The sequence below is a fragment of the Emydura macquarii genome, unplaced genomic scaffold (genome assembly GCF_026122565.2).
Source record: "Emydura macquarii macquarii isolate MOO-44397 ecotype Brisbane River unplaced genomic scaffold, CSIRO-AGI_Emac_v2 contig_294, whole genome shotgun sequence".
Classification (NCBI taxonomy): domain Eukaryota; kingdom Metazoa; phylum Chordata; order Testudines; family Chelidae; genus Emydura; species Emydura macquarii.
The window spans coordinates 84,983-112,548 of NW_027130431.1; the positions used below are offsets into that span (position 1 = coordinate 84,983).

The following is a 27,566-nucleotide window of genomic DNA, read 5'->3' on the forward strand; positions in this document are numbered from 1 at the left end:
CCCTGCCTGTGCCAGCAGCACAGACCTCTGTGCGCTCTGCCCTCTCACCTGGCTGTGCAGTGCGTTTGGATTGCAGATTCCCAACATGCGTCATTCCTTCCCGAGAATAATCCACTCCACCTGCTAAGGGAGGTGCTGCTGGGGATCTCAGTGGATCAGCAGCCGCTCAAGGAGCCTGTGCCCTGACAGAGCCCCAGCACCAGGGCGATCCCAAGTGCAGCGATGTGGAGGCAATGGAGGTGATGGAGATGGGAGAACGGGAGGACGAGAAGATTGCGCCGTGGCGGAGCCTTGGCGAGTCCTTGGCTAGGGTGAAGCTCAGCATGCCTGGCCTGACAGATCCCACCGTGCTTCCTCGACTGCGTCCCACGAGGGCTAGCAGAATCCGCCCGCTGTTTCACCTCTCCAAAGAGGATCGTGTCCGTCAGCATGTAGTGAGGAAACGCCTGACTAAGGAGCGCAACAAACCCAGGACCGAGACTCGTAAGATCCAGCCGTTGGGGACTTGCCGAGTTCTACAACATGAGCGCAGACGCGTTGCTCTAAAGAAGCATCTGACTCAGACCCTGGAGGAGGAAGCAGCGGAATGTGCTAACCTTTTGGCCAAGAGAATGAAGAAAGCCTACAAAAAACGCCAGGAGCAAAGAGCCAAGAGACGTCGACTGTGCTCATTGAAGGGCTGCACATCCCTGTCCGAGTCCAGGCTAGAGACAAAAACGTAACTGACTACATAATAAACATTTTCCGTTGAATAAACAGCGCCACGATCGCTCTCATTTGCCTTGCGCCGGGTGTATCTGCAGCGTGACATCTCCTTTCCTGCTGTGTGTGCACAGAGCCTGGCACAGCGGGGACCTGGCCTGGGACTGGGAAGCTAGGATGATGGTGACATCGTGCGCCCATCGAACCGTTCATTTCCCCTCCGCTCAGGTAGTTCCCTTCGCCGGACCGCCCGTGCTCCCGTTCATTTCACCGCCATCACCTCCTTCATTTCCTCGCTCAGGGCACTGTGCTTGTCTCCAGTGATCACAGAGTTCACTTCACCGAACATCCCATCCCTAATTTCAACGGCCATCGAATCTTTCATTAACCGCACTGGCCATCTCTGGGAAAATGTCACCCCCCATCGCCACCTTCATTTCCCCGCCGATCGCACAGTTCACTTCGCCTTTGGACTCGTGCGTACACAAAGTACTTCCTACTGCGGTGAGCGAGGGGGCGGTGGCCGGGTGAGTCACCGATCAGTTCCAGACCAGTTCCAGCGTAGCCGGGAACCACTCAGCTCGCTTGTGAGAGCGTCTGCTTCAATTCCCTCTTGGGAGTGAGAAGGGATGTGACCAGTGTCCCCACCTCTCTGGTGAATGCCCGAACCACAGGGCTGTAGAGTACGTCTCGCTGCTTCTCTGGCCCATTGCTAGTTAGTTAAAGTGGAACAACTTGAAGAGAGACCGAGGCAGCCCCCACGTCAGATTAGTGCCTCGCTCACGGGTGCAGCGCTCCCCTGAGAGGTGCGAAACCCTGTTCAAATCCCTGCTTCCCATCAGTGGGAAGGGGGCTTGAACCTCGGTCTCCCACATCCTAGGGCAGTGCCCGAACCACTGGGCTGAAAGTCACCTGGGAGGCAGCGGGGCGAGTGCTCAGAGGTAGGACGTTAGCAGCTGGAGAACTCGGACAGGGACAGTGTAGGCGCTGAGTGAGTGTAGCACCTACGGGGTGAGGTGACAGCCGAGCCCAGCAGGGGTTTGTGGATCGCAGCGGTGCCTAATTTGGACTTTAGGCAGCTAAGTTGCTTTGCGGATCTGGACTTTGGTGCTCGACAGCTGACAACACCCCGTTATCCCGAGCAGGGACATCCGGGAACACCCGCACGTCTCCGTCCAACAGCCCGTGTGAATCGTTTTGTTTAGTAACGTTCTGTTACTGCCTTTGTAGGCAGGTCCCTGCGGCACATGGACGAACTCTCGCTGAGCACTGGCCCATCAGAGAAGTGTCCTCATCATTCAGTCTCCTCCAAATCAAAGGAACCGAGACACTGATCCAAGCCCTGGCTCTGTATCCTATTGATCCTTTAGAGGATCTGTCTCTTCTCTCCCGTTCACGTTCATCTCAGAGACCAGCTCATTCCAGCAGATGACGTTCAGCTCAGGTGGGCACTGCTGGGTCCCATCCGTGAACCGGTCAGGGATCGGGTGAATTCCTTCCCGAAGAACCCCTGGGGTGTCACGTGCTCCTCAGAGCCGGATTCCCTTTTGAAAATGGAACTTAGCTGCTTTTCCCCAGTCGTCTGTGTCCCTGATTGGCTCGAGACATTAAATTCCCCTCCTACCAGGGAGATGCCTGAGAGCGCCGTGTCGAAGGAAGCTCCCAGCCGTGTCGAAGGAAGCTCCCAAGCGTGGAGCGCCTCTCTCAGGCATCTCGCACCTTCCACCCACGTCTCATATTCGAGGGAAGCGGACTGCGCTGTTCTGGGTGAAGACGCCGTCAGCTCTTTGAGATGCTCCATTGAGCGAAACTGGATCGGCTGCAAACTCGGCGCTCACACAAAGGGACTTGAGACAAAGGGGGACTCGAGAGTTTGAAGGTTCACACTGGAGCTGTGCGTTCAAATAAGATTTTAACAACTCGCGTTGGAGGATTGAGGCTTATTAATGCCCAGCAATTCTATGAAATGGGCCCCATGTACAAGCTGCGAGACAATTGTTTCCCCAAATGACACCCCTCCCCCAGGAAACCTCCTCCCCCCCCAGCCCCTTCCCCTGCTGCTTTGTTCACGTCTGCGCAGCCCCATGTTTTCACTGGCGGTTGCACAGCTGTAAGGCCCAGGTCCACAGAGGGACTAAACCAGGGCAACACCCGGAAGAGAGACGCTCCTCGCTTGTGCCCTTAGTTAGACGCAGCGCTGGCAGGCACCGCCCTGGGAGGTGGGAATTGAAGGTCTGGAGCCAATCCGGGGCTGGCGCGACTCTGCCACCCGAGCGCACAGCACAGCCAGTCCTTCTCCCCGCACCAAGGAACTGCCTCGTGTGCAGAACGTCCGCGCGGCCAGCGGCAGAGCGCGAGGCCCCGCAGCATGAACCCCCCGTTCTCTCTCCCCGTTCTCGGTGTGGGCAGCCCCGCGGAGCCAGGCTGCTCCATCGCAGGGGAGGTCGGTGCTTCGCGGAGCCAGAGCGCGGGGCCGGGCGAGTCAGCGAGCAAGTCGCGAGCAGCTGCAGCGGAGCCGGTTCTGTGCCTAGGCGGGGGCACCGCTGGGCACGTTTCCGACCGAGAGGCGGGTGTGGCCCAGGATAAACGTGGCGGCGGCGGGCAGGGGCTCTCCGTGCGCAGGGGGAGATTCCGCCGGACACGGACACCGTCAATCTCCCGCGGCTCATGGCACCGCAGATGCTGCATTTCACCTCCCGTCTCACCGCACAGCACAGCTCGCACGTGGCTCCACCGCTCGACGGGAAGCAGCTGGGCGAGCTGCGAGCTGGGCTCTGTGCTCCTGGGCTCCGGCTCTCGGAGCAGCAATCGAGGGCTCAGGGCCCCGGCGGCGGGGGAGGCGGGGCAGGTGTTCAGCTCGGAAAGAAGCTGGCCGGGTTCAGACGATCTGCACAGGGGGCAGGGGCCAGCCCCGCAAACCCGCCGCCCGGCCTCCCCAGAGGTGCCTGATCCCAGCGGAGCACGTCCTGCTCCGAGCTTCTCCGGCCCCGGGCTGGAGATTGGCTTTTCCCCCAGGTTTCGGGCGATAGCAGGTGGTGAGATTTGCTGCGCGGTGCGGCTCCATCGGCTGTGACGTGCGAGGAGCCAGCACCGTGTGGACACTTCCCCAAATAGAAAAGCATTTCCTCATATGCACCCCCCCCCCACACACACACACACACACACACACACACACACACACACACACGCTCATCGCAGCCGGTGGCAGGGCGCTAGGACCCGTGAGCAAGAATCCGACCCCGCATCTCTCCTCTGCCGGTTCCCTGTGTCTGGCAGCCCCACGGAGCCGGGCTGCTGCCGTTGCATGGCCGCTTCCTGCTTCGGCGAGCGGCGGGGAGGGCGGTCGGGTTATTCATCGGGCAGAGCAGTTCCAGACCAGTTCCCGGGGAGCCGGTTCTGTGCCTAGCTCTGGGCGGAGCTTGGCTCGATTCAGACCCAGAGGCGGGGGTGCCCGGGATAAATGCCGCGGCGCCGGGCAGGGCGCTCTCAGGGCGCAGGAGCGACTCCCCCGGACACAGACACCGTGTAAATCTACCTCGGCTCCTTCCAGCGCAGCTCCTGCATTTCAGCGCCCGCCGCAGACCCTGCATCGCACACGGCTCCAGCTGGCGGGTCCGGTGAGCCGGAAACGCGCCGGGCGAAGCTGCGAGCCGCGATCTGCACTTCTAGGCTGCGGCTGCTCGTGGGTGCGGAGCGTTTGCACTGCAGATTGCCAGCATCGTCATTCCTCGCCGAGAATAATCCGCTCCCGCTGCTCAGCGGCGGTGCTGCCGCAGGTCTGAGTGGATCCGCAGCCGGTCAGAGCCTGTGTCCGGCCAGAGACAGAGCCAGAGCCCCGGCTGCGCAGACTGCGGTGTCATTGCTCGCTGAGTCATGGCCGCCGCCCCCTCGCTCACCGAAAGCGAGCTTCCCCGGCGATGGCGGCAGCAGCCTGGCGCCCTGGGGCTGCCCGTGAAATGCAGGACCTGCGGTGCAAGGAGCCGAGGTAGATTTACGGTGTCTGTGTCCGGGGGAGTCGCTCCCTGCGCACTGAGAGCGCCGTGACCGGCGCCGCGACATTTATCCTGGGTCACACCCGCCTGTGGGTCGGAATCGGGCCAAGCTCCGCCCCGGGATAGGCACAGAACCGGCTCCCCGGCCACAGCGGAACTGCTGCGTGATTGCTCGCTGCGTCACTCGGCCGCCGCCCCCTCGCTCCCCGAAACACCGAGCTTCCCCGGCGCTGGCGGCAGCCTGGCTCCGCGGGGCTGCCCGGCACCGAGGACAGGGCAAGATCGCGGCGGTTTCTTGCTACGCTCCTCGCGCTCTGCCAGCGGCTGCGACGGGTCTTTGCACATGCGGATCTGACACTGATGTTCAGCGAAGGTGATTCTGGTTCTGGTTCTTTTCACCGCCCGACGCATCGTTGATTTTCACACCGACCCCACAGTTCACGTCACTGAACAGCGCGTTGTTCTCACAACGCCCCGGACGTCGCTCACTTCACCCGCCATCGCAGGGTTCATTTCTCCGAGCTCCGCATCCCGCCCCGCCATTGAGTTTTGCAGAGGAGGAAATTCTGCTGCGTTTGGAGACGCGCCGTTACGGGGCTGGACATTTCACAGCCCGGCGCATCGCTTCTTTCCCTGCCGATCGCACCGCTCATCTCACCGCCCGTCGCCTTAGGCTCTGCCAGGGAGATCGTGTCTCTCCTGCTCCGCCCGTTTCCGGACTCGGGCTGCGGATCGGCTTTTCCCTGAACATCTCGGGCGCAAGCGGCGGTGCGATTTTGCGCGGTGCGGCTCCATCGGCGGTGACCCGCGATGATCCGGCACCGTCAGGCCGCTTCCCCCAGCACTAAAGAATTTCCTCATATGCCAAAAAACCCATCGCAGCCTGTGGCGGAGCGCGGGGAGCCGGGAGCAAGAATCTGCCCCACTCCGTATCTGTCCTCTCCCTGTGCTCGGTGTCGGGCAGCCCCACGGAGCCAGGCGGGGGCACCGCCGGGGACGCTCGGTGGTTCGGTTCGCGCGGGGCCGGGTGACTCAGCGAGCGGTTACACAGCGGTTACACCGGGGAGCCGGGTCTGTGCCTAGCCCTGGGCGGAGCTTGGCTAAGCCGCTACGACACTTATTTATGTGCCAAGCTTCAGCCTCCTGAATTCAGCCCTAACTGCTCCGCACCTGAGTCTCTCTGTGTCCGAAACAGAAGCAATGGCTCACCTACCGCAGAGCGAGCTCACGGGGCTGGTCAATTAACATTTCTCCAGGGCCTTGCCTGTGAAAAAGAACTAGACACATTTCATCAGCGGCCCTGTACCGGACTATGTTCAAGCAGCGATTTGCTCAGGGCTCCCTGTGGGTGATGGCGATAGAGTGGCTTTAAAGGGACGGTCCCATGCAGCCCGTACCCCCAGAAACAAACACATTCAGGGCTAATGTTACCATTACAGCCCTTCTCCACCCGTTTAGCTGTGCTGTGATCGCTGCTTGGCCACAGATTCTCTGCAGTGATATTAAGGAGATCGAATTTCTAACGGGCATTGTAGCATCAGCAGTAATCCTGGATTTCTAGCAGTTTTGGGTAAACTTTCCTCCACATCTCACCTGTAAGTTTCCTTTTTCTGCTGCTGTTGCTGCATCCACATCAATGGTGGGAAATTAGGGCACTGGAAATGCCATGCTGCTGCTGCTGCTTTTTTGAAAAAGTACATTTCCCCCCAAAGGCTTTATGTTGATATTTTTCCTGATTTTCCTCTAAATTCCTGCTGTTCTATTTTTCCTGTTTACATCTGTGGGAGTCCCACAGGAACAGTGCTCTGGTCTGGAACCACTTGGAGTCTGTCTTCTCCCGCCCCTTCCCTTCCCCGTCTCCACACACCAGTGCAGCGGCCTGCTGAATCTGGCCTCAGTGCTTCCCCTGGGGGTCTGGAACCCACCTTGCCCCCAAAGGGGCATGCAAGCCAGCGATTCACAGCCAGCATGGAAATCAGAAGGGTTTATTAGTATGGGTTGGATGAATGGACTATAAAATGGATAGAGAACTGGCTAGAGCATAGGGCTAAACAAGTAGTGATCAATGGCTCCATGTCTAGCTGGCAACCGGTCACAAGCGGAATTCCCCAGGGGTCAGTCCTGGGGACAGTTTTGTTCAACATCTTCATTAATGATCTGGAGGATGGGGTAGATTGTACACTCAGCAAGTTTGCGGATGACACTAAGCTGGGGGGAGTGGTAGATACCCTGGAGGGTAGGGATAGGATACAGAAGGACCTAAACAAACTGGAAGATTGGGCCAAAAGAAATCTGATGAGGTTCAGCAAGGACAAGTGCAGAGACCTGCACTTAGGACGGAAGAATCCTATGCACAGCGACAGACTGGGGACTGATGAGCTAGGCAGCAGTTCTGCAGAAAAGGACCTGGGGGTTACAGTGGATAAGAAGCTGGATATGAGTCAGCAGTGTGCCCTGGTTGCCAAGAAGGCTAATAGCATATTGGGCTGCATTAGTAGGAGCATTGCCAGCAGATTGCGGGAGGTGATTATTCCCCTCTATTCGGCATTGGTGAGGCTGTATTTGGAGTATTGTGTCCAGTTTTGGGCCCCCCACTATAAAAAGGATGTGGAGAAGTTAGAGAGAGTGCAGCGGAGGGCTACAGAAATGATTAGGGGGCTGGAGCACAAGACTTATGAGGAGAGGCTAAGGGAACTAGGCTTGTTTAGCCTGCAGAAGAGAAGAATGCGGGGGGATTTGATAGCAGCCTTTAACTACCTGAAAGGGGGTTCCAGGGAGGATGGAGCTAGGCTGTTCTCCATGGTGGCAGATGACAGAACAAGGAGCAACAGTCAAGTTGCAGTGGGGGAGGTCTAGTTTGGACATTAGGAAAAAGTTTTTCACTAGGAGGGTGGTGAAGCACTGGAATGGGTTACCTAGGGAGGTGGTGGAATCTTCATCTTTAGAGGTTTTTAAGCTGCGGCTTGACAAAACCCTGGCTAGGATGATTTTGACCAGGTTGGTCCTGCTTTGAGCAGGGAGCTGGACTAGATGACCTCCTGAGGTCCCTTCCAACTCTATGATTCTAGTTCTCAGGGTCACAACATATTAAGATTTTGTTAGCAGATGAATTCGAAGTTACAGCAGTAACCAACTAGGGAGCCTCAGAGCCCATGCTCATGCCCTGCTCCCGAGCCCCCTTATGAAGGACGGACTGGATCTTTCAGCCAGCCTCACCCCCAGACCCATCCCCTTGTCCCATCCTAGTCCTTGGTCTCCTTCCCAGTCAAGGTGGCCACTCCTCCTTGTCTCTGTCTGACGCAACCTGTTGCAGCTGGTTGACCCATAGGGCAGAGAGGTCTGGTCTGTGGACCTGTGTCTGGGGAAGGCCCATCCACCCTCTACTGGCCTCTGCAATGATCACACACCCAGATCCCATCACTGAAATACATGAGTAACATATGGGGTAAACTGAGGCACACATGCAGCACTCCAAGAAAACCCCAAGAATATCTCCACTTCATCACAACGTCTAAGTTCCTTTGTTATTGGACCATGTAGATCTTAACAGCCTTCCTATTCATTTTTTCAGCTGGTTGAAAAATGCAGAACCTTTCTTGCAATTTTTTTTCCATCCAAATCATCCATCCACTCTATTCCTGATCAAAATCAGCCACAATCTTTGCAAAAACGTCCATCCAAATTTAGAAAAATGTTGATCATCTTTATTTAATTTCAATGTCAATAGGTGCCCAGTTAGGTAAATTAACATGCACAATAGAAAAGAAAGGGCTGCTCTTCTCACCTTAGGACCAGGAGGCCTTTTTTTTTTAAAACAAAAAACAGCTACCAACTAACAGCCTTACACCCAGCTCATGTTCCAGCTTTGTCTCTTGTTTACCAGTTTTCCTGTTTGGAACTCAATACATAACAAACATTTAGTGGCTGCAGGTGAACATATCATGACAGGGCCTCAATATCCATCAGCAGATATAGCAAGCAAATAAAACCACTGTGAGCTGTGTACCGTATTTCCTAGTGGGATCACTCTGTGCCGGGAACCATTTATCACGCTGCACTGGGATGGGGCAAATACATAGGCTGCAGGGGGAAAAGCTGCCTGGGCTCCTTCCTGTAAATGGATCCCATTCACCCAGCCTGGACCCCTCGCTCACACAGCCCTGGGGCTGGGTACTCACCTCCCTTCCCCGGGCACAGCTACTGAATCCCCTCCCCCAGCTCTCCCCACCCTCACCCTCCCCCCATCACGCTGGGACCAGCTCCCCCCACAGGCTGAGGCTGCAGCGCAGAGCGGCCTGCACAGCAGGGCCCCGATGCTCTCACCCCTGCCCCTGCACTGGCCCCTGTGGCCATTTCACTCCCCCCACCCCCATGGGCAGAGACTCCCCCAGGGCAGGAAATGCCAGGATCTTCCCCTGACTCACTGGCGTCACACTCACTGGGCTCCTCGCCCCCACCCTCCCGCCCCGTCATTTCTGCCAGGGGCTCTTCCTACTTGGGCCTCTCCCCTGCCCCCTCGTTACATCCCCCCCCCCGCCAGAGTCTTCCTCATGTCAGCTGGGATCTTCCCTTCCTGCTGCTGCAGCCCCCTCCCCACCCCCACCTTCAGCCTCTGCCCTTGTCATTGCCCCCACCAAAACCACACACCCTCTGCCCCGCAGCCCAGCAGCCGGCTCCCCCCACCCCCTTCCCTGCTGATACCCTTTAGACCCTCCCCTGGGAACAGGCCTGGGGGCTGCTCAGCGCTGGGAGAGGAAAGTCTCTGCCGCGGGTGTCGCTGTCAGGGACAGAGATTCCCTCCGGCCTGGGCTGGGACCGGGCAGATGATCAGGGGAGCCACGTTTTCACCCCCAGCATTGGCACCAGGATAGAAATAAGGGCGAAGCGTCCCGGAGAAGGTGTCAGTGAAAGTGAAGAGCTGGGACCTGTCAGTGACATTGTAAAATGAGACCTCACCTGCCTCATAGTCCAGGAAAATCCCCACCCGGCTGGGCCTGACCCTCACGGGGAGAATGGTCCTGGGGGAGGTGAGGGCCTTGTATCTCCCATCCCTCAGCCACAGGTCCCAGTATCCATTCCTAGGTGTGAGTCTGACCGGCCCCTTCCTGCTCACAGATTCCCTACAAACCCCCAGAGCCCATGTAGTCTTGTCTCCCACCTCCACCTCCCAGTAACGCCTCCCGCCCGGGAACCCCTCAGCGCCCAGCACACAGGGACGAGTATCAAATCTCTCAGGATTGTGGGGCAGATTCTGGGGTGTGTCTCCGCATCTCACACGTTTCTGATCTTCAGACAGGACGAGTTCGGGATTTGCCGTGTCTGGAACCAGAGTCACGTTCACTGGGGAGAGAGTCACAGAGTCAGGCCAGGGCAGGGGCTGGTCTCGGGGATCAAAGGGAAATTAACCTGCGACCCTGTTAATCGCTGGGGGAGGGGGGTTGTTGCCCGTTAAGGGGAGTCAGGGCCCATCTGCCCATGGGAGCGAACTTGAGGGGAAGGAGAGCAGGAGCGGGGCAGGGGTGGGGTGGGAAGGTGTAAGCGGGGGCAGGGCAGGGGAGGGCAGCCCAGGAACAGGGGAGGGGACAGGCTGATGCTGGGAGAGGCAGAGGAGGGGCAGAGGGGAGGGGCAGGCAGAAGGGCAGTGGGGGGAAGGGAAGGACCAGGCAGCAGGAGGACAGAGGGGGGTGCAGGGAGGGGCAGGTCCCAGGGGCACAGGGAAGCAAGGGAAGGGGGGCACCAGGGGGCAGAGGGGGGTGAGGCAATGGGGGGCTGCAAGGGGCAGGGGAATGAGGAGATGGGGGGCTCTAGGAGGCAGACGGGAGTGAAGAGGGTCAGGTGCCAGGGCTGGGGGAGGAGGAGTGGGGCAGGCACCAGGGGCACAGAGTGAGGCAGGAGCCAGGGGCAGCAGGGGTGTCTAGGGCAGGGTGATCACTGTAGGGCAGAGTGAGGGCTGGGGCAGGTGCCAGGGTGCAGAGGGGGGGTGATGGGAGGGACGGGTGTCAGGGGGAGCAAAGGGGGAAGAGGAGCCCAAAGGAGGCAGAGGGGGAGTGAAAGGGGGGGGCTGGCCCCAGAGGACTAGAGGGAGCAGGGGAAGGGGCAGCCCCCAGTGGCAGAGGGGTCACGAGGAGAGTGGGGGGCACCAGGTAGGCCAAGGATGGGGCAGGGGAAGGGGCAGGTGACAAGGGGACGAAGAGGGTGAGGCAGGCACCACAGAGGTATGGGGGGTTGAGGGGTGTGGTGGGCACTAACAGGGAGATGGGGGAGGGGAGGGAAGGGGCAGACCCAAGGGGGCAACAGGGGAGTGAGATTAGGGGCAGACGTCAAGAAGGAGAGGAGGAGGGTGGTAGGCACCAGGGGCAGAGAGTTATGAGGGAATGGGGGCTCCAAGGGGCAGGGGAAGGAGGAGAGGGGTGGGCTCCAGGAGGCAGGGGGACAGTGAAAGGTGAGGCTGGCTCCAGGACACTAGAGGGGGTGAGGGAAGGGGCAGGCAGGCTGGGCAGAGGGATCTCAATGGCAGCGGCGCACACCAGGTGGTCAAAGGGGGCGTGTGGGAAGGCACAGGTGACAAGGTGACAAGGGGGGTGAGGGGAGGGTCAGGTGCCCGGGGGGCCAGAGGGGAGAGAGGGGAAAGGCAGACCCCAGGGGGCAGCAGGGGAGCAAGGAAAGGGGCAGTTAATGGGGAGAAGGTGAGGATAATAGGGGTGGGTTCCAGGGGTACGGGGGGAATGAGTCAAGGGGTAGGTGCCATGGGGGCTGAGGGGGGTGAATGGTGGGGTGGATTCAAGGAGGACAGAGGGGGGAGGGTCGGGTACTGGGATAGAATGGGGGGGGGATGATGGACAGATGAGCACAAGGGTGGCAGAGAGGGGTGTGGAGAAGGGCAGCCTTATGGGGGCATAGGGTAACGAAGGGAGGGGTGGCCACCGGGGGGGAAGAGGGTGGATGAGGGGAGGGGTGGGACCCAGAAGGTAAAGGGGGTGTGGGGAGGCACAGATAGCAGGGGGCCCAATGTGGGGCAAGGGAATGGGTGGGCACCAGGGGGCAGATCGGTGTGAGGGTAGAGAGGGGCACCAGGGGGTCAGAGGAGTGAAGGGAGGGGCTGGCACCAGGGGATGGGGGGTGGGGAGTGGAGGGGCAGGGGCTGGTGGGAGATGGGGAAGGTGGCAGGGGGAGGGGTGCAAGGGAAGGGGCAGGCACCAGGGGGTGAGGGGAGGGGCTCGTGCCATGGGGTGATCTAGGGGGGTCATCAGGAGGTGGGAGGACAAGAGAAGAGGTGGGTGCCAGGGGAGTAGAAGGGGTGACAGCCAGAGGCAAAGGGGGCAAGGAAAGGGGCCTGCAACTATGGAGCAGAGGGGGGGGGGCAGAGGGGACAGGCAGTAAGGGGGCAGGGGGAGGGACAGAAGGGAGCAAGAGAAGGGGTTGGTGCCAGGGCGACTTCTGTTGGGAGGCAGAAGGGAGGAAAGGAAGGGGCAGGTAAAGGATTGGGGGGGTAGGGGAGGAGCGGGTACCTTGGGCAGAGAAGGGGGTGAAAGGAGGGTTGGGCACCGGGAAGGCAGGGGGTGAGGGAAGCCCTGGATGATGGGGAGGCAGAGGGTGGTCAGGGGTGTGGACATTAGGAGAATAAAGGGGGAGGGGAAAGGGCAGGTACTGAGGGATTGGGAGCAGTGGAGCAGAGGGTCAGACACAAGGGGGGCACAGGGGGAGGGGCTGATACTGGGGGCAGAGGAAGGTGAGGGAAGTTGTGGGCACCGGGGGGCAGATGGGGCTGAGGAGAATGGCAGGGGTGCACAGGTAGCAGATGGGCGGCGTGAGGAGGGGAGAAGGGCAGGAGGCAGGACAGCAGAGGAGGGTGAGGGGTGGGGTGGGCAGTGGCAGACACCAGGTGGGCAGATGGGGGCAAGGGGAGGGTGGGAGACATGGGAGCAGAGGGTGGTTGGGAGTGAGGGGCAGATGCCAGGAGGGCAGGGGGCGAAGAGAGGGTGGGTTTCAGGGGAGAGGTGTGTGGAGGGGAAGGGCACATACCAGGGAGGCAAAGGGGGACAAGGTCAGGGGCCCAGGGTAGCAAAAACGGGATGGGGGAGCTAGTGAAAGGGGGAGGACAGAGGCAGGGACAGGTGGGCCCAGGGGTGAGGGACGGGTAAGGGAGGGGCAGGAGCCAGAGGGCCGAGGGGGAGCAGGAGATGGGGGGCACCAGGGGGCAGAGAGGGGTGAGGGGGGGCAGGCCCCAGGGAATCTCTGTTGCTTTGGGGCCGTGTGTGGCTGGTTTGTTGCTAAGAGCAGGTCGGTGCCATCCCACACACACTGGCCGGGCAGCCCTGTCCCAGGGGGCACAGCTGGGACTCTCCATGCTGGCGGGCCCCACGGGCCCAATTTCCAATCAGGCAAACCCCACAGCCAGCTCCTCACCTCGCCCAGCCCAGCCCCTCCCCCAGGGTAGAGCAGTGGGGGGGCTGGGCAGTGGGGAGTGTAACTGGTGCTAGGGGGACCAGGGGCTGTTGCTGATGAGGCCGGGGCAGTGGGGAGGGGATGGGGCATTTCCCCACTTACTGCCCCCTCCATCTGGGAGAAGCTGCACCGGGTGCCAGTCCCAGCTCACACCCACGCAGCGTCTACACTTGGTTTTTGCACCAGGCACCGACACAGCTGAGACACGGCTGTGCCAGGGGCTGTCACCCCTCCCCTCACTGTGGTTACGGATCAATAGTTACAGGGTCACTGGAGCAGGGGGGCTGGGCTCTGGGGCTCCCGGGTAGGGCCTGACCCACTGGGCTGCAGAGTCATTCTCACTCTCACGCTCTGGCCCAGGGCCCAAGTCAGTATTTAGACACTGAGGGGCGTCTGCAGCAGGAGAGAACGAGGGACCCCACGTCAGACACCCCAGAGCCCAAGCTCCAGCCCCAGACACGTCTAAACAGCTAATTTTAGTGACTTGGTGCAAACCCCACGTCTGTCACCCGGCTCTGAGACTCGCTGCTGCGGGCCGTGTAGACGAACCCTTTGTGTTTACAATGAGACTTTTCCCAAAGCCAAGCACTCAATTTTCTCCCTGTGCCCAGCCAGATTGGCCTGAAATGTCCAGCGTTTTCTCCCCAGGCTGGAGAGCGCTGAGGGGACTCATAGGGGAAGCAGTTCAGTGTCACAGGCAGGGGGGATGATCAGGGCTAATGTGGGGAGTGTCTACAAGTGTCGGGTGTGTCCGTGGCTCTGGGACGTGGGGAGCTGTGGGGGGCGATGACGGCACAGAGGGAGCCTGGATCCAGAGTGTCTGGGAACCTTGGGGATGGGGCAGGTTGGGAGCAGGGAGTGAGATGGGAAGCTCTGTGCTAGCAGGGCCCATTCAACACCTCGCAGGCACTGGCTGTGGGGGTCACCGCTGGGGGCGAAGGGAGTAGATCTGGCGTCATGTCCTGCTTGGCATGGTTGGTACCTGAAGCAGCCCCAAGGCAGGAGACTGTGGGGGCTGGGCGCTCTCCCAGGGTGGGCTGGGCAGACAGTGCTGGGGTGAGGGGACAGGCGGGGTATGTGGAGCAGGCAGATGTCCTGGTTTTTTGGACCTCAGAGGAGGCGACCCTAACAGGCCCCCCAGCGGTGTCTGTGTCACTCTCCTGCCTGCCCCCCGCCCCCAGCTCTGTGCGGTAAGATACCCCGGAGTGCAGGGACCCCTGGGCCAGTGGTGCTGCAATGTGTGTGCATGGCCCTTGGGCTCTCTGAGCCCTGCTGGAGCTGTCCTGGACTCTCCCAGCATGCACCAGTGCATACACAGCCAGGCAGCATACTGGGAGCAAACACACACACACACACACAGCTCAGCCACAGCTGTGAGGCAGAAAAGGTGCCGTGTGGGCACAATTTGCTGTAACTGGGTTTGGGGAGTGTCACAAGCTGGTTATAAAAACCCGTCTGCTCTTGCAATGGGGACAGGGCCTTCATTGCCCCAAACCCATGAAGACACAGAACAGCTCCTATCTGGGCATGTTATGCTAGGAGGAAATTGTGGGCTAGAGCCCAGTCTGAGCATGGAAATCGAGTGGCTGGGAAGAGAGAGCTGGGCAGTTCAGTGCCAGTTATGGACAGGTCAGAATGTCCGTCCTGCAGAACCCAGCTACCGCTCTGGACAGCTGACAGCAGGGTCAGTCTTTCCTCACCAATCAACCCTTTCCCACAGGGGGTGTGTCCCTGCCCTGCAATAAACCCGGGTGTCGTCTGCCCCTTTCCATCTGCCCCAGTGACATTGCTGCTTCTAGCCCATTGAATGTCCTAGGAAAATGCTTTGTGCAGGGAAAGGAGCAGAGAACCCCCAGGGGGAGGAGGGGTCTCACCCTGGATAAAATATCAGCGGGATGTACAGTACCTGCGTAGAGCTGGGCGATTCTCCACCCTGAAACCAAGCACAGACAGAGGGGTGAGAACGCTCTGAACACAGACATGCTGAGCAGGAGACAATGTCAGACAAGGTGATACTGGGGGGAATGGAACTTACTGAGCTCAGCCTGGAGTTTCTCTACAAAGAAAACAAAGAGAAACGCGTCAATATCACATTATCTCACCAGGGGAAGCGAGTCAAAAAGGCCTTAGAAGTTAAAATCCTTAGACTGGCCTGGAGGCTACATCAGCAACCAGAGCCTGGCACATCCTGGGCAACAAAGGCATCAGCAAGGGGAGAAATACAGTAACCCCATCCGGCCACCTGGTGCTGGGGAGAGTCCTGCCCTGGAGCTGTTCAGTTCAGGATATAAAGATCAGGGATTGGGGTGTGAAGTGGAGATTTTGGAACAAACTGATAAATTAAAGAGCCAGAAGTCACCAGGAGCTGATGGCAAATGTCCAGGAGATCTGAAATGATGTCAGAGCGATAGAGCTGAGCTGCTAATACGAATGTGCATCTCATTAAAATCAGCTACTGTTCTGGAGAATCAGAGAGCTGGGAATGTTGTGCCCATCTTGAAAATCTGATAGGGGTAATCCTGAGAATTACAGGCTAGTGAGCTCTCTGTCAGTACCTGCTGAACTGGGTGAAACAAGAACTAAAATAGGATTGTAACAGAGCTCCATGGTCATGCTATGCTAAGGTCTAACCAGAACAGCTTCTGCAAAGGGAAATGGTGTCTCCCGAAATCTATCTGAATTCTCTGAGCATGTCAATAAAATAGTGGACAAAGAAGAACCACTGACACAGTTTATGTGTTTGCAGTGTTGGTGGAGCTGGATTGGTCCAAGAAAATTAGACAAGGTGGGTGAGCCAACGGTTTCTGTGGACTTTCAAAAGCCTTTGACGAAGTTCCTCACACGAGGTTATAAGGAAACTCAATCACCGAATCATGAGAGGTAAGACTGTCATGGATCAGAGACTGGGGCCTCTGTCAGAGACAGGATCCCAGACTAGACAGACTCGTCCCATTTGCTCTGGTGACTCCTGTGTTCTTAAAAGCTTCTGTTTTGGAGTCTGCTTCAGCAAAACACATAGCACCTGCTGAACAGGGCTGGATTGACTCCTGGGCTGAAAGTTCAGCAAGTGCTTAACTTCCCTGCTGAACTGGGGCCCTAGTGAATGTACATTTAAAGGCCTGTTTCTGGATCTAGATAATAATTCCCAAATAAAACTAGTTCCCTTGAAGTTTAGGCTCTCATGAAAATCCACTGCAGCCCCAGAGGCGCATGAGAGCTAATGTCGCTTGGTACCCTGCATGCTAAAGCAGCCCCTGGTGTAAGTCAGGACTTGTCTACATAGGTATTGGAGGATGCCAGCTCCAGAGCACCCCCTAGTGTCATGGGGTGACGTGCAGGCACCTCCCACCCTGACATCCATCCTGGGGCTCCCAATAACTTTCCACAGACTGAAGAACTTGAAACATCTGCCCCTTCAGCGGGTTTATAGCTTGTTATGTGTGTGTTTAATTTCTCCCCTCTTGTCACTTTACCTTTCGCTCTGTGTTGCTTCCAGAAGCAGTAACTGGCCAGGGGAATGAGACCAGCCAGGAGAGCCAGGGTCACACTCAGAGCCACCAGCCAGGGATTGAGCCTCAGGAAAAACAGCTCTGCAAGAGAAAGTGCTGTTGACTTGGGAGCAAACACGTGCAGAATGAAGACAGGCACTGGGACAATGGTGACACTGTGACCAGTTAAAAGAATCTCACAGGGAAGATTTGGCTTCTTTGTACTTTATTATTAAGCCAATGAATGTCCAAGCTTTAGCCTGGACTGACCATTAATGGGAGGGGGCGTGTTAGAGGTAAGGAGGGGGTAGAGTGGAACTTTGTTGTGCTGCACTCAAGCATTCCCTAGGCTGCTCTATCTTGTCAGGGCTGCAGCCAGTACAGACTGGCCCTCAGAATCAGATACTTGTAACGAGAGCCCAGCAAATCTGTGGATATCTGCTTTACATCCGCGGACCATGTTTGCGGGTCGCAGATCGGATGCAGATACAAATGTTGTATTTTGTACAAAGGGCTCCAGTTGTAACCAGCTTCCTGACACCCCGACTCTCCTGGGCTCAGAGGGGTTCACGTTCACTAAAGAGTCTGGCCCAAAATATGTTAACGCAGGATTTTAATAAAAACAAAACTTCAGCCTGGAGATTCAGAGTAAAAACACTTCCAGATTCCTGGTGCCTGGGCCCAGGAGCAATGGCTGAGTAAAGAGTCCTTTGCTAAGCGATCAGTGTGGTGTATTGAAACTGTGCAAACATTACACGTTGTCACTTTAAATCCTGAGGGGATTGCTGGGCCTGCTTGCTGGCTTGAGGGCTCTGTAGCCGGGGCCATGTATCTGGGTCCTCTGCAGTCAGTCTGCATAGAGCCAGCCTGGAGCAGGATGGTTTGGTTCTGCCACTCTGCCTTAAGGAGCAGTCTGCTTTGTTCTCTCTCTGTCTATATGGATTTGGCTGTGGTGTGTTGGAGTTCTGGATTCTCAGACGTAAAGCAGTGTTACATTGCAGCCTGCCAGGGAGAGTATTTGTGTTTTGTTTTATACTCTCACTGTGTGTGCCTTGAACACACCCATCAGGTAACACTGGGCATCCCACAGGCTAATCAGCAGTGCAGCACTTCGAGATCTCAGATGAATGGTGCTTAAAAATGCACCATTCTTATTATGACAGTGATGAAATAGTCATTCTGTATTAACAGAGTTATTTAGTAAATAATAATACATAAAACCTGAACAGATTTTGTTTCTGAATATTTTGGGCCTGATCCTTTATTGCTAGCACTCCCATTGACCTGCTTATACAGGGGAGGCAGGATCAGGCCCACTATGTGACTGTGAAATGAAAAACTGCAGTGCACATTCCCATGGTGACTGGGGTTATGCGGCTGGGCTGTAGAGCTCTGCATTTACTGCTTTCTGGGTTATTAAATACAAGTTACAGCCTGATCCTCAGCTCTGATTTTGGCAACGCTCTCATTTAAGGTGGTGGGAGTTTAGTCAGAGTCTGAACTGCAGGACGGGCTCACAGTGCAGCTCTCACTCTGATGTGGTGTTTTCAGATGTCATCTAAGTAGCAGTGCTCAGACCATAGCCAGGGCTCCCTTGTGCTGTCCAGGAAAGTGACTTCTTAGCCAGACTTTCATAAATACTCAGCACAGAGCGAGTCTCTCTGAGAACAAAGGAGAATTCTCTCCCCCACCCCACATTGAGAACTGTGGTGTGGACAGCACACACACAGGGAAGTTAGCGACAAACACAAATATTCTTGCTGGGGGGTTGTAGCGTAACACAACTTTGTTTCTTAGAATCCAGACCCTTAACACACAAGACCCCACAATGGAGAGGGGCTGCTCCCTAAGGCAGCGGGCCCAGTTCTCCGCACCTTGCTTTACGTTGTCTCGTTTACAGGAACAGTTAACGTGTGGCAAGCTGGGAAGTAAATTCACCTCGCACCAGCCTGCTGCGCACTCACTGGCTGTGTGGACCCTGTTGCCATGCACTGAAAGTGCTGAGCTGTTCTGAAAAGCTGGGCAATGGCGTCCCAGCCTGCAAGGTGCTGAACACCCTCAGCTCCTACTGGAGGCACAGAGCACTGAGGCTTCTCAGGACTTTCCAAGAAGTTCTCAGCACTTTGAAGGTTCAAGCCAATAAATAGGAGACCCAATGATAAATACTCTCCACCTACGTGTGCAGCGCTTCAGTCTAGCCACATGCGGCTTGGACGGGCATTGACCTGCTATGGAAATTGCTGACTCCCTCTCCTGGTTCAGTCGGGGGTTCCTGACACAGCAGGACACTTTCCGGTTGGACTCCTCTGTTAGAACAATGGCAGCCTCTGTTTGAAACAGGCCATTGGCCTCTTGGGATATGTTTTCAGAGGCTGATGGTAAGAGCTGCCCCTGGAGATCTCTCCACAGCACCTCGGGCTCTGGGAACCATCCGAATGATCGACACACAACCCGGATCCCTCCATCCTGATGTCCCTCCACAGAGATGGCAGGATCAGAGCCCAAACCTGCAGAAGAAATAAGTGAACTTGAGATGATCCTACAGTGTCCCATAATGAGCCAAACATTTTATTACACTATTATCAAAAGCCATTTCCTGTTAAAATAATAATTGAATGTGAGTCCACGGGTGTGGGCTGGTCAGTTAATCCAGCCAGATTCCTGTCTGATACACAGTAGAATTAATGTTAATGTCTGGGGCTGTTCTGTGCATGAACTGGTTCTAGTTGAACTAAACTTGTGTAATTAAACCAGAGCAAACTCCTGGATGGGCACTCTTAAGTCAAGATAAATCATGATAAGCCATTTCCTAACCCATTTAAGGGTTGTGTCCACACAAAGGTTTGCACTAGTTCATGGAAACCAGTGCAGATGTAGGTGTAGACAAGCCTTATATTAATTCACTAACAAAAATCTTTATTACAGGGAGTTCAGGCTGCTTGACAGTGTCTCCTACTTTTCCGGAGCACAGAAGGTGGCAGCAGAAAATAGACACCTCTGAGAGCCAGGAAACACTCAGGTCTGGTCTACACTACAATGATAGGTCGACATACGCCACTTTGCATTGATCTGGTTGTGCATCAGTTTACACTTAAATTTGTCTCCCACCGATGTAAGAGCCCCATGACGCCAACATAGTAACATCACCTCCCTGCGCAATGTTGAGCTGAGGTTGATGTACAGAGATTGATGCAGAACGAGTGAAGACACCGTGTTATTTATATTGACCCTAACTGTCTTTCAGCAGCTGTCCCACAATCCCTGACACTGACCGTTCTGGTCACAATTGGGAGCTCCATTGCACAGGGATCAAACAGACCAGAAGCCACACACACACCCATTGAAAAACCCTCATAAATTTGGGAAATGGGGGTTGTCCTTGCGATTGTCATTAGTTTGGTGGCACACAAGACTGATCTCCAGGGCCTAGGGTGGGGTAAGCGAAGGCAATGTGTCAGAAGAACTCCCCAGGGAAAAGGAGAAGGAGTGATAACATTTGGCAAGTCTGGTTTGGTTTGTGTGGAGCAGGCTCAGTGTTTGAGTGTAGAGCCGGAGTTCGCTACGCCTGACATAAACTTCATGTCACGGTTACAGAACTAGCTTCACTTCTGTCTCCTTTCTGTCCACCTTCAAGTGTGAGGCCTCCAAACTTTACCCTTCCTGGAGGAGAGTTTCTCAGTTCTTAGACCAGGTTCTGGGCTACAGCACCCTGTGTATCAACCACTGTTACCCTCTGGATGCCAGACACGAGTTGAGATCAATCCCAGCTGGTGAGTTTGGGGAGGATTAGAGCCATCCTTTGCCCCCAGGTGTGCACAAAAAAATTGTAATAACCACAACATGTTAATGTCACCTGACTGTTTTGAGGTGTTTGTGTATCTCATTAACCCCTTGCTCAAACAACCTCAAATTTCGCCATTAACCCTACCCCAGACTCCAATGAGTCACAGCATTTGCAAGACAGTCTGAACATGTGTGTGGATTTTAGCACACTTGGAAAAAACTGGCTGTTCAACAGTAAACTAGAGTCACGCTTAACCAGACCAGAGCTACTGTCCTACCACAATGAGAAAAATCAGGTGTCATCTCATCATGAACCTTCTGACTCCACTTATCACCTTGTTGAAGATATCAAAACATCAGAACAAGTTACTGACCTGCCACCTGCAGTTTCAATAAAGCTTCTTCATAAGAGACACCGGACTGAAAAAAACACTTGTACTGCCCATCGTCTGAGGGACGGATATTGAGTATTCTCAGGGAAACACTCCCATTGGCAATGTCGACTTTCAAGAGCTCAGTTCTTCCTTGATATTCCGGCATCTGCTCTCCATACTGATCCTGTCCACCACGGTACAGGTGCATGACTGCAGAGAACCGGGATCGGAACCATCTCAGCTCCATGCTCTCAGCACTCATCCTGGGAGAGAGGTGGCAGGGCAGGACGGCCTCCCCACCTAGAGAGGTGGTGATTGGATGGTCAGGTCCTGTCACTGTGAACTGTGCTGTGAAATGTGCAGTGATAAATGGAAATTAAATCAGCGAGGGGCTGGGGGTTGGCATGAATTCAGCAGCAAGACTCACAGTAAGAGAGCGCCCTACGTTAGAAGTGAGCACCACGTACCCATGCAGTACCCCAGACATGTCTGTGGGTGCAGAGAGTCACAGGCTTGGGGTAACTGCACCTCTGACCCCCTCCATGGTCTGCTCAAGGATTGTCCCCTCAGGCCTCCAGCCATCACCTCTCTCTGGGCAGGAACCCACAACCCTCCCCCGCCACACAGGGGTTTTAGGATTGCAGCCCCTGTCACGCTGGCTGGATTGAGGGGGGACATTTATTGAATTATTTAACATCAGTATGTCAAAATCATAATAATTCATGTGAGATATGCCGTGTCAGGTACTGTTAGAAAGGCTATAATGTGCTAAGTACGATGATGATGTTTATGTTCATGTGTTATATGTGTAATGGAAGTTATGGATATGTTTGATATATCTGTATTTCAAACTGTGATGTGTCTCGGTAACACGTCAGGCAGGATGGCTGCAGAACATCAGCCTGCTTAATGGCCCATTAAGAGATTCACAGGTGCAAGGGGCCCAGGGGGAGAAGCCAGGGATATACCTGATGAGCCACCAGGACTTGCTCATGTGACTCTGGACTCCATTTTGGTTCCTGTGAAATTCCACAAGCAGCATAGAAAAAAGCCAGAGGACATAAAAGGGAGAGGCCCAGGATCCATTTTGTCTTTACTCTGTCTTTCAGTCTCCAACCTACCTCTGGATCACCTCATCTATAACTGAACTGAACTGAAGCTGTGAAACAAAGGACTGAGACCCATCCAGGTACTGGATGTATACCAGAGGGGTTATACAAATCTGCAAACTCCACAATTATTCTAGAAACTTGATATATATGGACTTTCAAATCATTTGTATGTATTTGATTGATTTAATCCTTTAACATTTCTCTTATAGTTTGCTTCTTTCTTTTTATAATAAACCATTAGTTTTAGTTACTAAAGGATTGGCTGGCAGCATGGTATTTTGGGTAAGATCCAAACTTCTATTGATCTGATACTGTGGCTGACTCCTTGGGGTCAGAGGGAACCTTTTTAGTAAAGAGCATAGAGTTTAAATAACTGGTCTCTTTACTGGACCTAATGGCTGACTGGGAGCCGGAGACTGGAATGCAGTAAAGGGAGTTGTGTGTATTTGTATACTGGCTTCTTGATGACCAGTGTGGGGAATCACAAGCATAGTTTGTGGCTGGTTGGGAAGTCTGGCTTCAGTGCCACCCACCAGTGCTGGGAGAATCTGCTCTCCTTTTACAGCCTGCCCTGACCTTGGCATTTTCAGGTGGCTGCCCTAGGCATGGAAGGGTCACAGCCCCCTGCAGTTCTCTGTGCTTTTCCCAGGAGGCCTGACTAAAGTCCAGCACACCTGCGCTTTGCTTTCCCTCTCAGGACTATGAACAGTGTGTGCCAGCAGCTACCAGTAACCAAACGGCTCTTCAAAAGCAGAGAATATTAAAGGACAAAAGCCTGACAGAGAAAACATAAATGAATCGATGGTCTGGACACATCCCGCTTATAACAAAGATTCTCATCTGGCACATGGGACTCTCTGGTAGGTTCCAAAGTCTTTCAGATCCTTCTCTAAGGGTTCACCCTCTTGATTAACAGGTCATTGCTTTGTAGTCCAAGATCCCAGGCTTCCGGTCAGTTTAAATCAAGGGTTTATACCAAAAATCTTTGTTCTCTTTGGCTTCTGGGACCTGGTCTGAACTAGTTCAAGCAATTTTCCCTAGGAGTGGTACTCATCTGGAGCTGTTACCTGTCCCAGAGGTAATTACCCCCCATGGTTTATAGATAGTGGAGCAGATGGGATATTCCTCCCCCATGGCATAGATTACAGCCCTGAGCACACACAGATACACATAGCACATACAGATACTATTTATAAGGCAGATACAAAAATACACAGAACATTCATAACATTCATTCAGTAATCCCCAAAATAGCGAGTGTGGTTGCAGTGTCTGTCACACAGAGCTCACCTGTGAATGTTACACACTGTCCCTAGTATCTGTGAATAGGGATCAACACTTCTCATGGGCACCCTGGGTGTAATGGATACTGGGGGGCCTGGTTCTCTGATACACTAAGGACATGTCATGCTGCTTCTGTGGGGGGGCCTTCCCGACGGGTGTAGGGACTGTGTAAGGACTTGCAAGGTGTACAGATGTGAACATAGATCGTCATCACTATGCAGGTGAAGTCAGAGGTCAGATAATGGAGAGGGAGAAAGAGGCAGATAGAAAAGTGCAGAGACTGGGGGTGTGTCTCAGGGCAGAGATTCAGCATCAGGAGACACAGAGAGAGCTGGTTAAATTGGCAGGTTGGAAACCACAGCAGGATGGAACCACAGAGCCTGAGTAGCTGGGGATGGTGAGGGTCACCATAAGGGCTTCACCAAGGGCACAGAATGAAGAAGCCGGCAAATGTCCTCACATCCTTATCGCAAGATGAGGTTTAGCTCTGAGCCCTAATCAGACGTGTCCAGTGCAGCAGGAGGAACTTGTGGGTTGTCACTTGGTAACTGGAGAGTCTGGGATTCAGGATTCGTTTGTGGCTGCAGAGTCTGATTTGGGACGTGCGTGGTCGGGCAGTGCGGTGTGTGGGGAAATTGGGAAATGTCCTTTAAATAGTTTGTGAGCCCTGCCGTGGCGCTTGCTGGGTTCTGTGTTTTAGAAGCTGCCAGGACCCAGCCAGAGCCGTAGGATGGTGTCGTGTCCAGGCCTGACAACGTTGTGTGTAGCTAGTAACCATGGTTCCTGGGGACCCAGCTGTGCCCTGTGGTGTCTCCATGTGGCCAGTTGCTGTGTAAAGAGCAAAGCCTCAGCAGGCGGGTGGAGCAGAGGAGGGTTATCAGACCAGGCCGTGACGCGAGAGGGACGGTGATGACCAGCAATAGCAACGTGCAGCAAACCCAGCGAGGGGCCGGAGCTCCTACCTGACGCCAGCCTGTGTGCCTGCAGAGCGAGGCAGAGAGCGAGGTAGCTGGGCAGAGCGGAGCTCACTGTGCAGCCGGGGGAGAACGAGGGAACCTTCCCACTCATCGCAGCTTGGCCTGGGGAAGAGGAGAAATAACAAACCAGACGGCGAGTGAGTGTGACGCAGGGACAGGGACACGGGCAGTGGGGAGGAGGGAACAAGCCTCACTGCTGCCGAACATACACCGGCAGGGAAGGGATTTCCCCCATCGGCCTCGTCTGCCCTGGCTTGGAGCTGGTTCGATGTCGCTGTGGCTAAAACCCCAGAGCTGCCGGCAGCCGTTCCACACCACGCGCACACCATGGCTGGCACCTGTGGGGCTGTCAGCTCTGTTTAGATCAGTGGCTCCCAACCTTTTTCACTCGAGGGCCACAAATATCAGTTTTACAACCATGAAGGGCCACCCGTCTATCAACTCACAAACAATGTGTTGCCGCACACACCATTATGGACTGCAAATCACTACATATTTACAAGGAACATTTTGATGCTACTGTCACACTGGCTGGATCGAAGGGGGGGGCATTTATCATATTGGTTAACATCAGTGTGTCAAAATCATAATAATTCGTGTGAGATATGCCATGTCAGGTACTGTTAGAAAGGTTATGATGTGCTAAGTAAGATGATGATGTGTATGTTCACGTGGTATATCTGTAATGGAAGTTATGGATGTATTTGATATATCTGTATTTCAAACTGTGCTGTCTGAGACACACCCTAGACAGAGTGGCAGCAGAACAATAGCCTGTTTAATGGACCATTGAGACATCCACAGATGCAAGGGGCCGGGGAAAGAAACTGGAGACATACCTGATGAGTCACCAGGACTTGCTCATGTGACTCTGGATTCCATTTTAGTTCCTGTAAAATTCCACAAACAGCATGGCCAGGGCCAGAGGGTATATAAGGCAGTGGCTTGGGAATCCATTTTTGTCTTCAATCCTGTTCAGCTTCAGCCACCTACCTACCTCTGGATCAATTCATCTGCAACTGAACCAAAGGACTGAGACCCATCCAAATACTGGATGTACACCAGAGGGACCATACAAGCTCGCAAACTCCACAATTCTCCTAGAAACCTGAGTATATGGACTTCCAAATCATTTATATGTATCTGATTGCTTTAATCCTGTATCACTTCTCTTATAGTTTGTTTCTTTCTTTCTATAATAAACCTTTAGTTTTAGTTACTGAAGGATTGGCTGGCAGTGTGGTATTTTGGGTAAGATCCAAACTTCTATTGATCTGGTGCTGTGGCTGACCCTTTGGGGTCAGGAGAAACTTTTTGGTAAAGAGCATAGAGTTTAAATAACTGGTCTCTTTACTGGACCTAGTGGCTGATTGGGAGCCGGAGACTGGAATGCAGTAAAGGGGGCGGGCTGTGTCTATTTGTATACAGGCTTCTTGATAACTGGTTTGGGGAATCAGAAGCACTGTTTGTGGCTGGTTGGAAAGTCTGACTTCAGTGTCACCCACCAGTGCTGGGAGAATCTGCTCTCCTTTTACAGCCTGCCCTGACCTTGGCATTTTCAGGTGGCTGCCCTGGGCACGGACAGGTCACAGCTACTGTGCTCATTTTTACATTCACTATTTTACAACTACAACTTACTCACAGTACGTCACACACTCGCACACAAAGCACTAGTGTAGATGGGTGACTGTCCCCACACACTGAAGCACGTGGCCTGGCAGCTAAGTCATGGTGGGTGGTAAGGCACTGATTTGTAGAGTCCTGCCTCTCCTCAAGCATGATGGGTGCTGGCTGCTCCACCAGCCGCGCCGCCCCCATCCCCAGCTCCCACTGCAGCCAGATGTAAGGAGTTCGGTGCAGAGGCTGTCTCCCATCTGATCTCCCATCCCCCTGGCTGCAGCAGGGAAATTGCACGTGCCCTGTAGCCCCTTGCATTCCACCTGGGTAACTAAGCAGCGGCTCCCTTCTGCAGCCAGGGGGACGGGAAATCACTGCAACAGCCAGGGGGAGGGGTGCACTGATCTCTCGTCCCTTTGGCTGGAGCAAGGAGCCTGCACCGGTCTTGTAGCCCACGGCAACACACTCCACCTGAGTCCTTAGATGGCGGCTCCCTTCTGCAGCCAGCAGGAGGGGAGCGTCGGGCCTCTTTGAAAAACTCCACGGGCCACTTTTGGCCCTCAGCGCTGAGAGACACAGAGCTTTAGGTAACGTGTTATGTTGTGTCTACACTGGAAACGCTCCAGCATCACAGCTGCTTTCACCTCATTGAGGATTTTGTTGTGTTACTCCACTGAAGACCCATCGATCAGAATATCATCCATGAAAGCTACAATCCCATTGTGCTCATTAACAGTTCTGCAATCTGTCTTTGTGGAATACCAGCTGCACCGGTAATGCCAAAAGACAATCTTCCAAAGCAAAATCTCTCCCAGGGTTTGAGACACGTCAGCTGAGCACTTCCTTTGGTGAAAGAAATTTGCCAGAATTGGCTCAAGGCCTCCAACTTGGGGAACACTGCAGCTCCTTTCACTTTGTATCCTCCTGACACTGGGAGGAAGTCATCCCATTTTTCTCTCACAACTGCTTCATTAAGTCTGTTAAGATCCACGGAGATTTGTATCATCCTCTTTTTCTTTATAACTGGGATCTTTGGGGAACATCTGTCAGGATCCTGACAAGGGCAGTCAGGACCCAGGGTCAGAGCAGGGTCAAATCTGAGGCTGGGAGTGGCAGAGGAGTTTGTAGTCAGGTTCCCGGCCAGGGTCGATACCAAGGTTCACAATCCAACTCAGGTTTCAGGGTCCGGGTCAGGAGGTGAAGCCAAAATTAAGCCGAGGTTGAAGCCAGGAGTCCCAGATGCCTCAGTAGGGAACATAAGCAAGTTGACGGGAGATACTCAAGCTACAGAATGTAACTTGTGTATCTCCTGTCAACGGCTGCCGGCAGTGCAGACCAGGCCTAGGGCTTAGGTCAGCTAAATCACATCCTGAGTGATGTAGCTGGGCTGACCTAACCTTCTGGTTTAGACCAGCCCTTAGAGTCACTCAGGGCTCATGCTGCACCCAGGCATGCGACCCCTGCCAGGCTGTGCCGTGGTGTAATGTCCTCCCAGGAAACAGACTGTGCCTGTGACTTTCCCTAGACTGGGAAGCCGCCAGGGCCAGCGTTGCCCACAGAGAGGCCAGCATTGGCCAGGAAGGGAGCCCGACTAGGGATCCAGGATGCAGATTCACGGCCTCCCCCCCTCACACCCCAGAGCTCTGGGGGGAGATGAAGCACCCCCTGCTCTGGAAGTAACATTGGCCCTGCAGACTCAGGTGGGGCTGGGAAGGATTCACTGGACCAAGGTTTTTCTCTTCTTGTCTTTCACCCCCTCATTCTTGAACTTCAGGTTAGTGATTTACCAACA

At 54.8% G+C, this 27,566-nt stretch overlaps 2 protein-coding genes across 2 annotated transcripts in view; both read right to left on the reverse strand.

Moving 5' to 3' along the window:
- Window positions 1-15,752, reverse strand: part of LOC137153865 (butyrophilin subfamily 1 member A1-like) — a 46,545-nt gene extending 30,793 nt beyond the window's left edge. The window contains exons 1-4 of the mRNA XM_067549683.1: window positions 15,695-15,752; window positions 15,175-15,195; window positions 15,046-15,072; window positions 9,963-10,034 (exon numbers count right to left, since the gene is read on the reverse strand). Coding sequence (XP_067405784.1) covers window positions 9,963-10,034; window positions 15,046-15,072; window positions 15,175-15,195; window positions 15,695-15,752 — 178 coding nt within the window. The remainder of the gene's footprint in view (window positions 1-9,962; window positions 10,035-15,045; window positions 15,073-15,174; window positions 15,196-15,694) is intronic.
- Window positions 1-27,566, reverse strand: part of LOC137153874 (uncharacterized) — a 93,901-nt gene that overhangs the window by 53,264 nt on the left and 13,071 nt on the right. The window contains exons 8-11 of the mRNA XM_067549694.1: window positions 24,143-24,259; window positions 20,785-21,132; window positions 18,853-19,134; window positions 16,613-16,729 (exon numbers count right to left, since the gene is read on the reverse strand). Coding sequence (XP_067405795.1) covers window positions 16,613-16,729; window positions 18,853-19,134; window positions 20,785-21,132; window positions 24,143-24,259 — 864 coding nt within the window. The remainder of the gene's footprint in view (window positions 1-16,612; window positions 16,730-18,852; window positions 19,135-20,784; window positions 21,133-24,142; window positions 24,260-27,566) is intronic.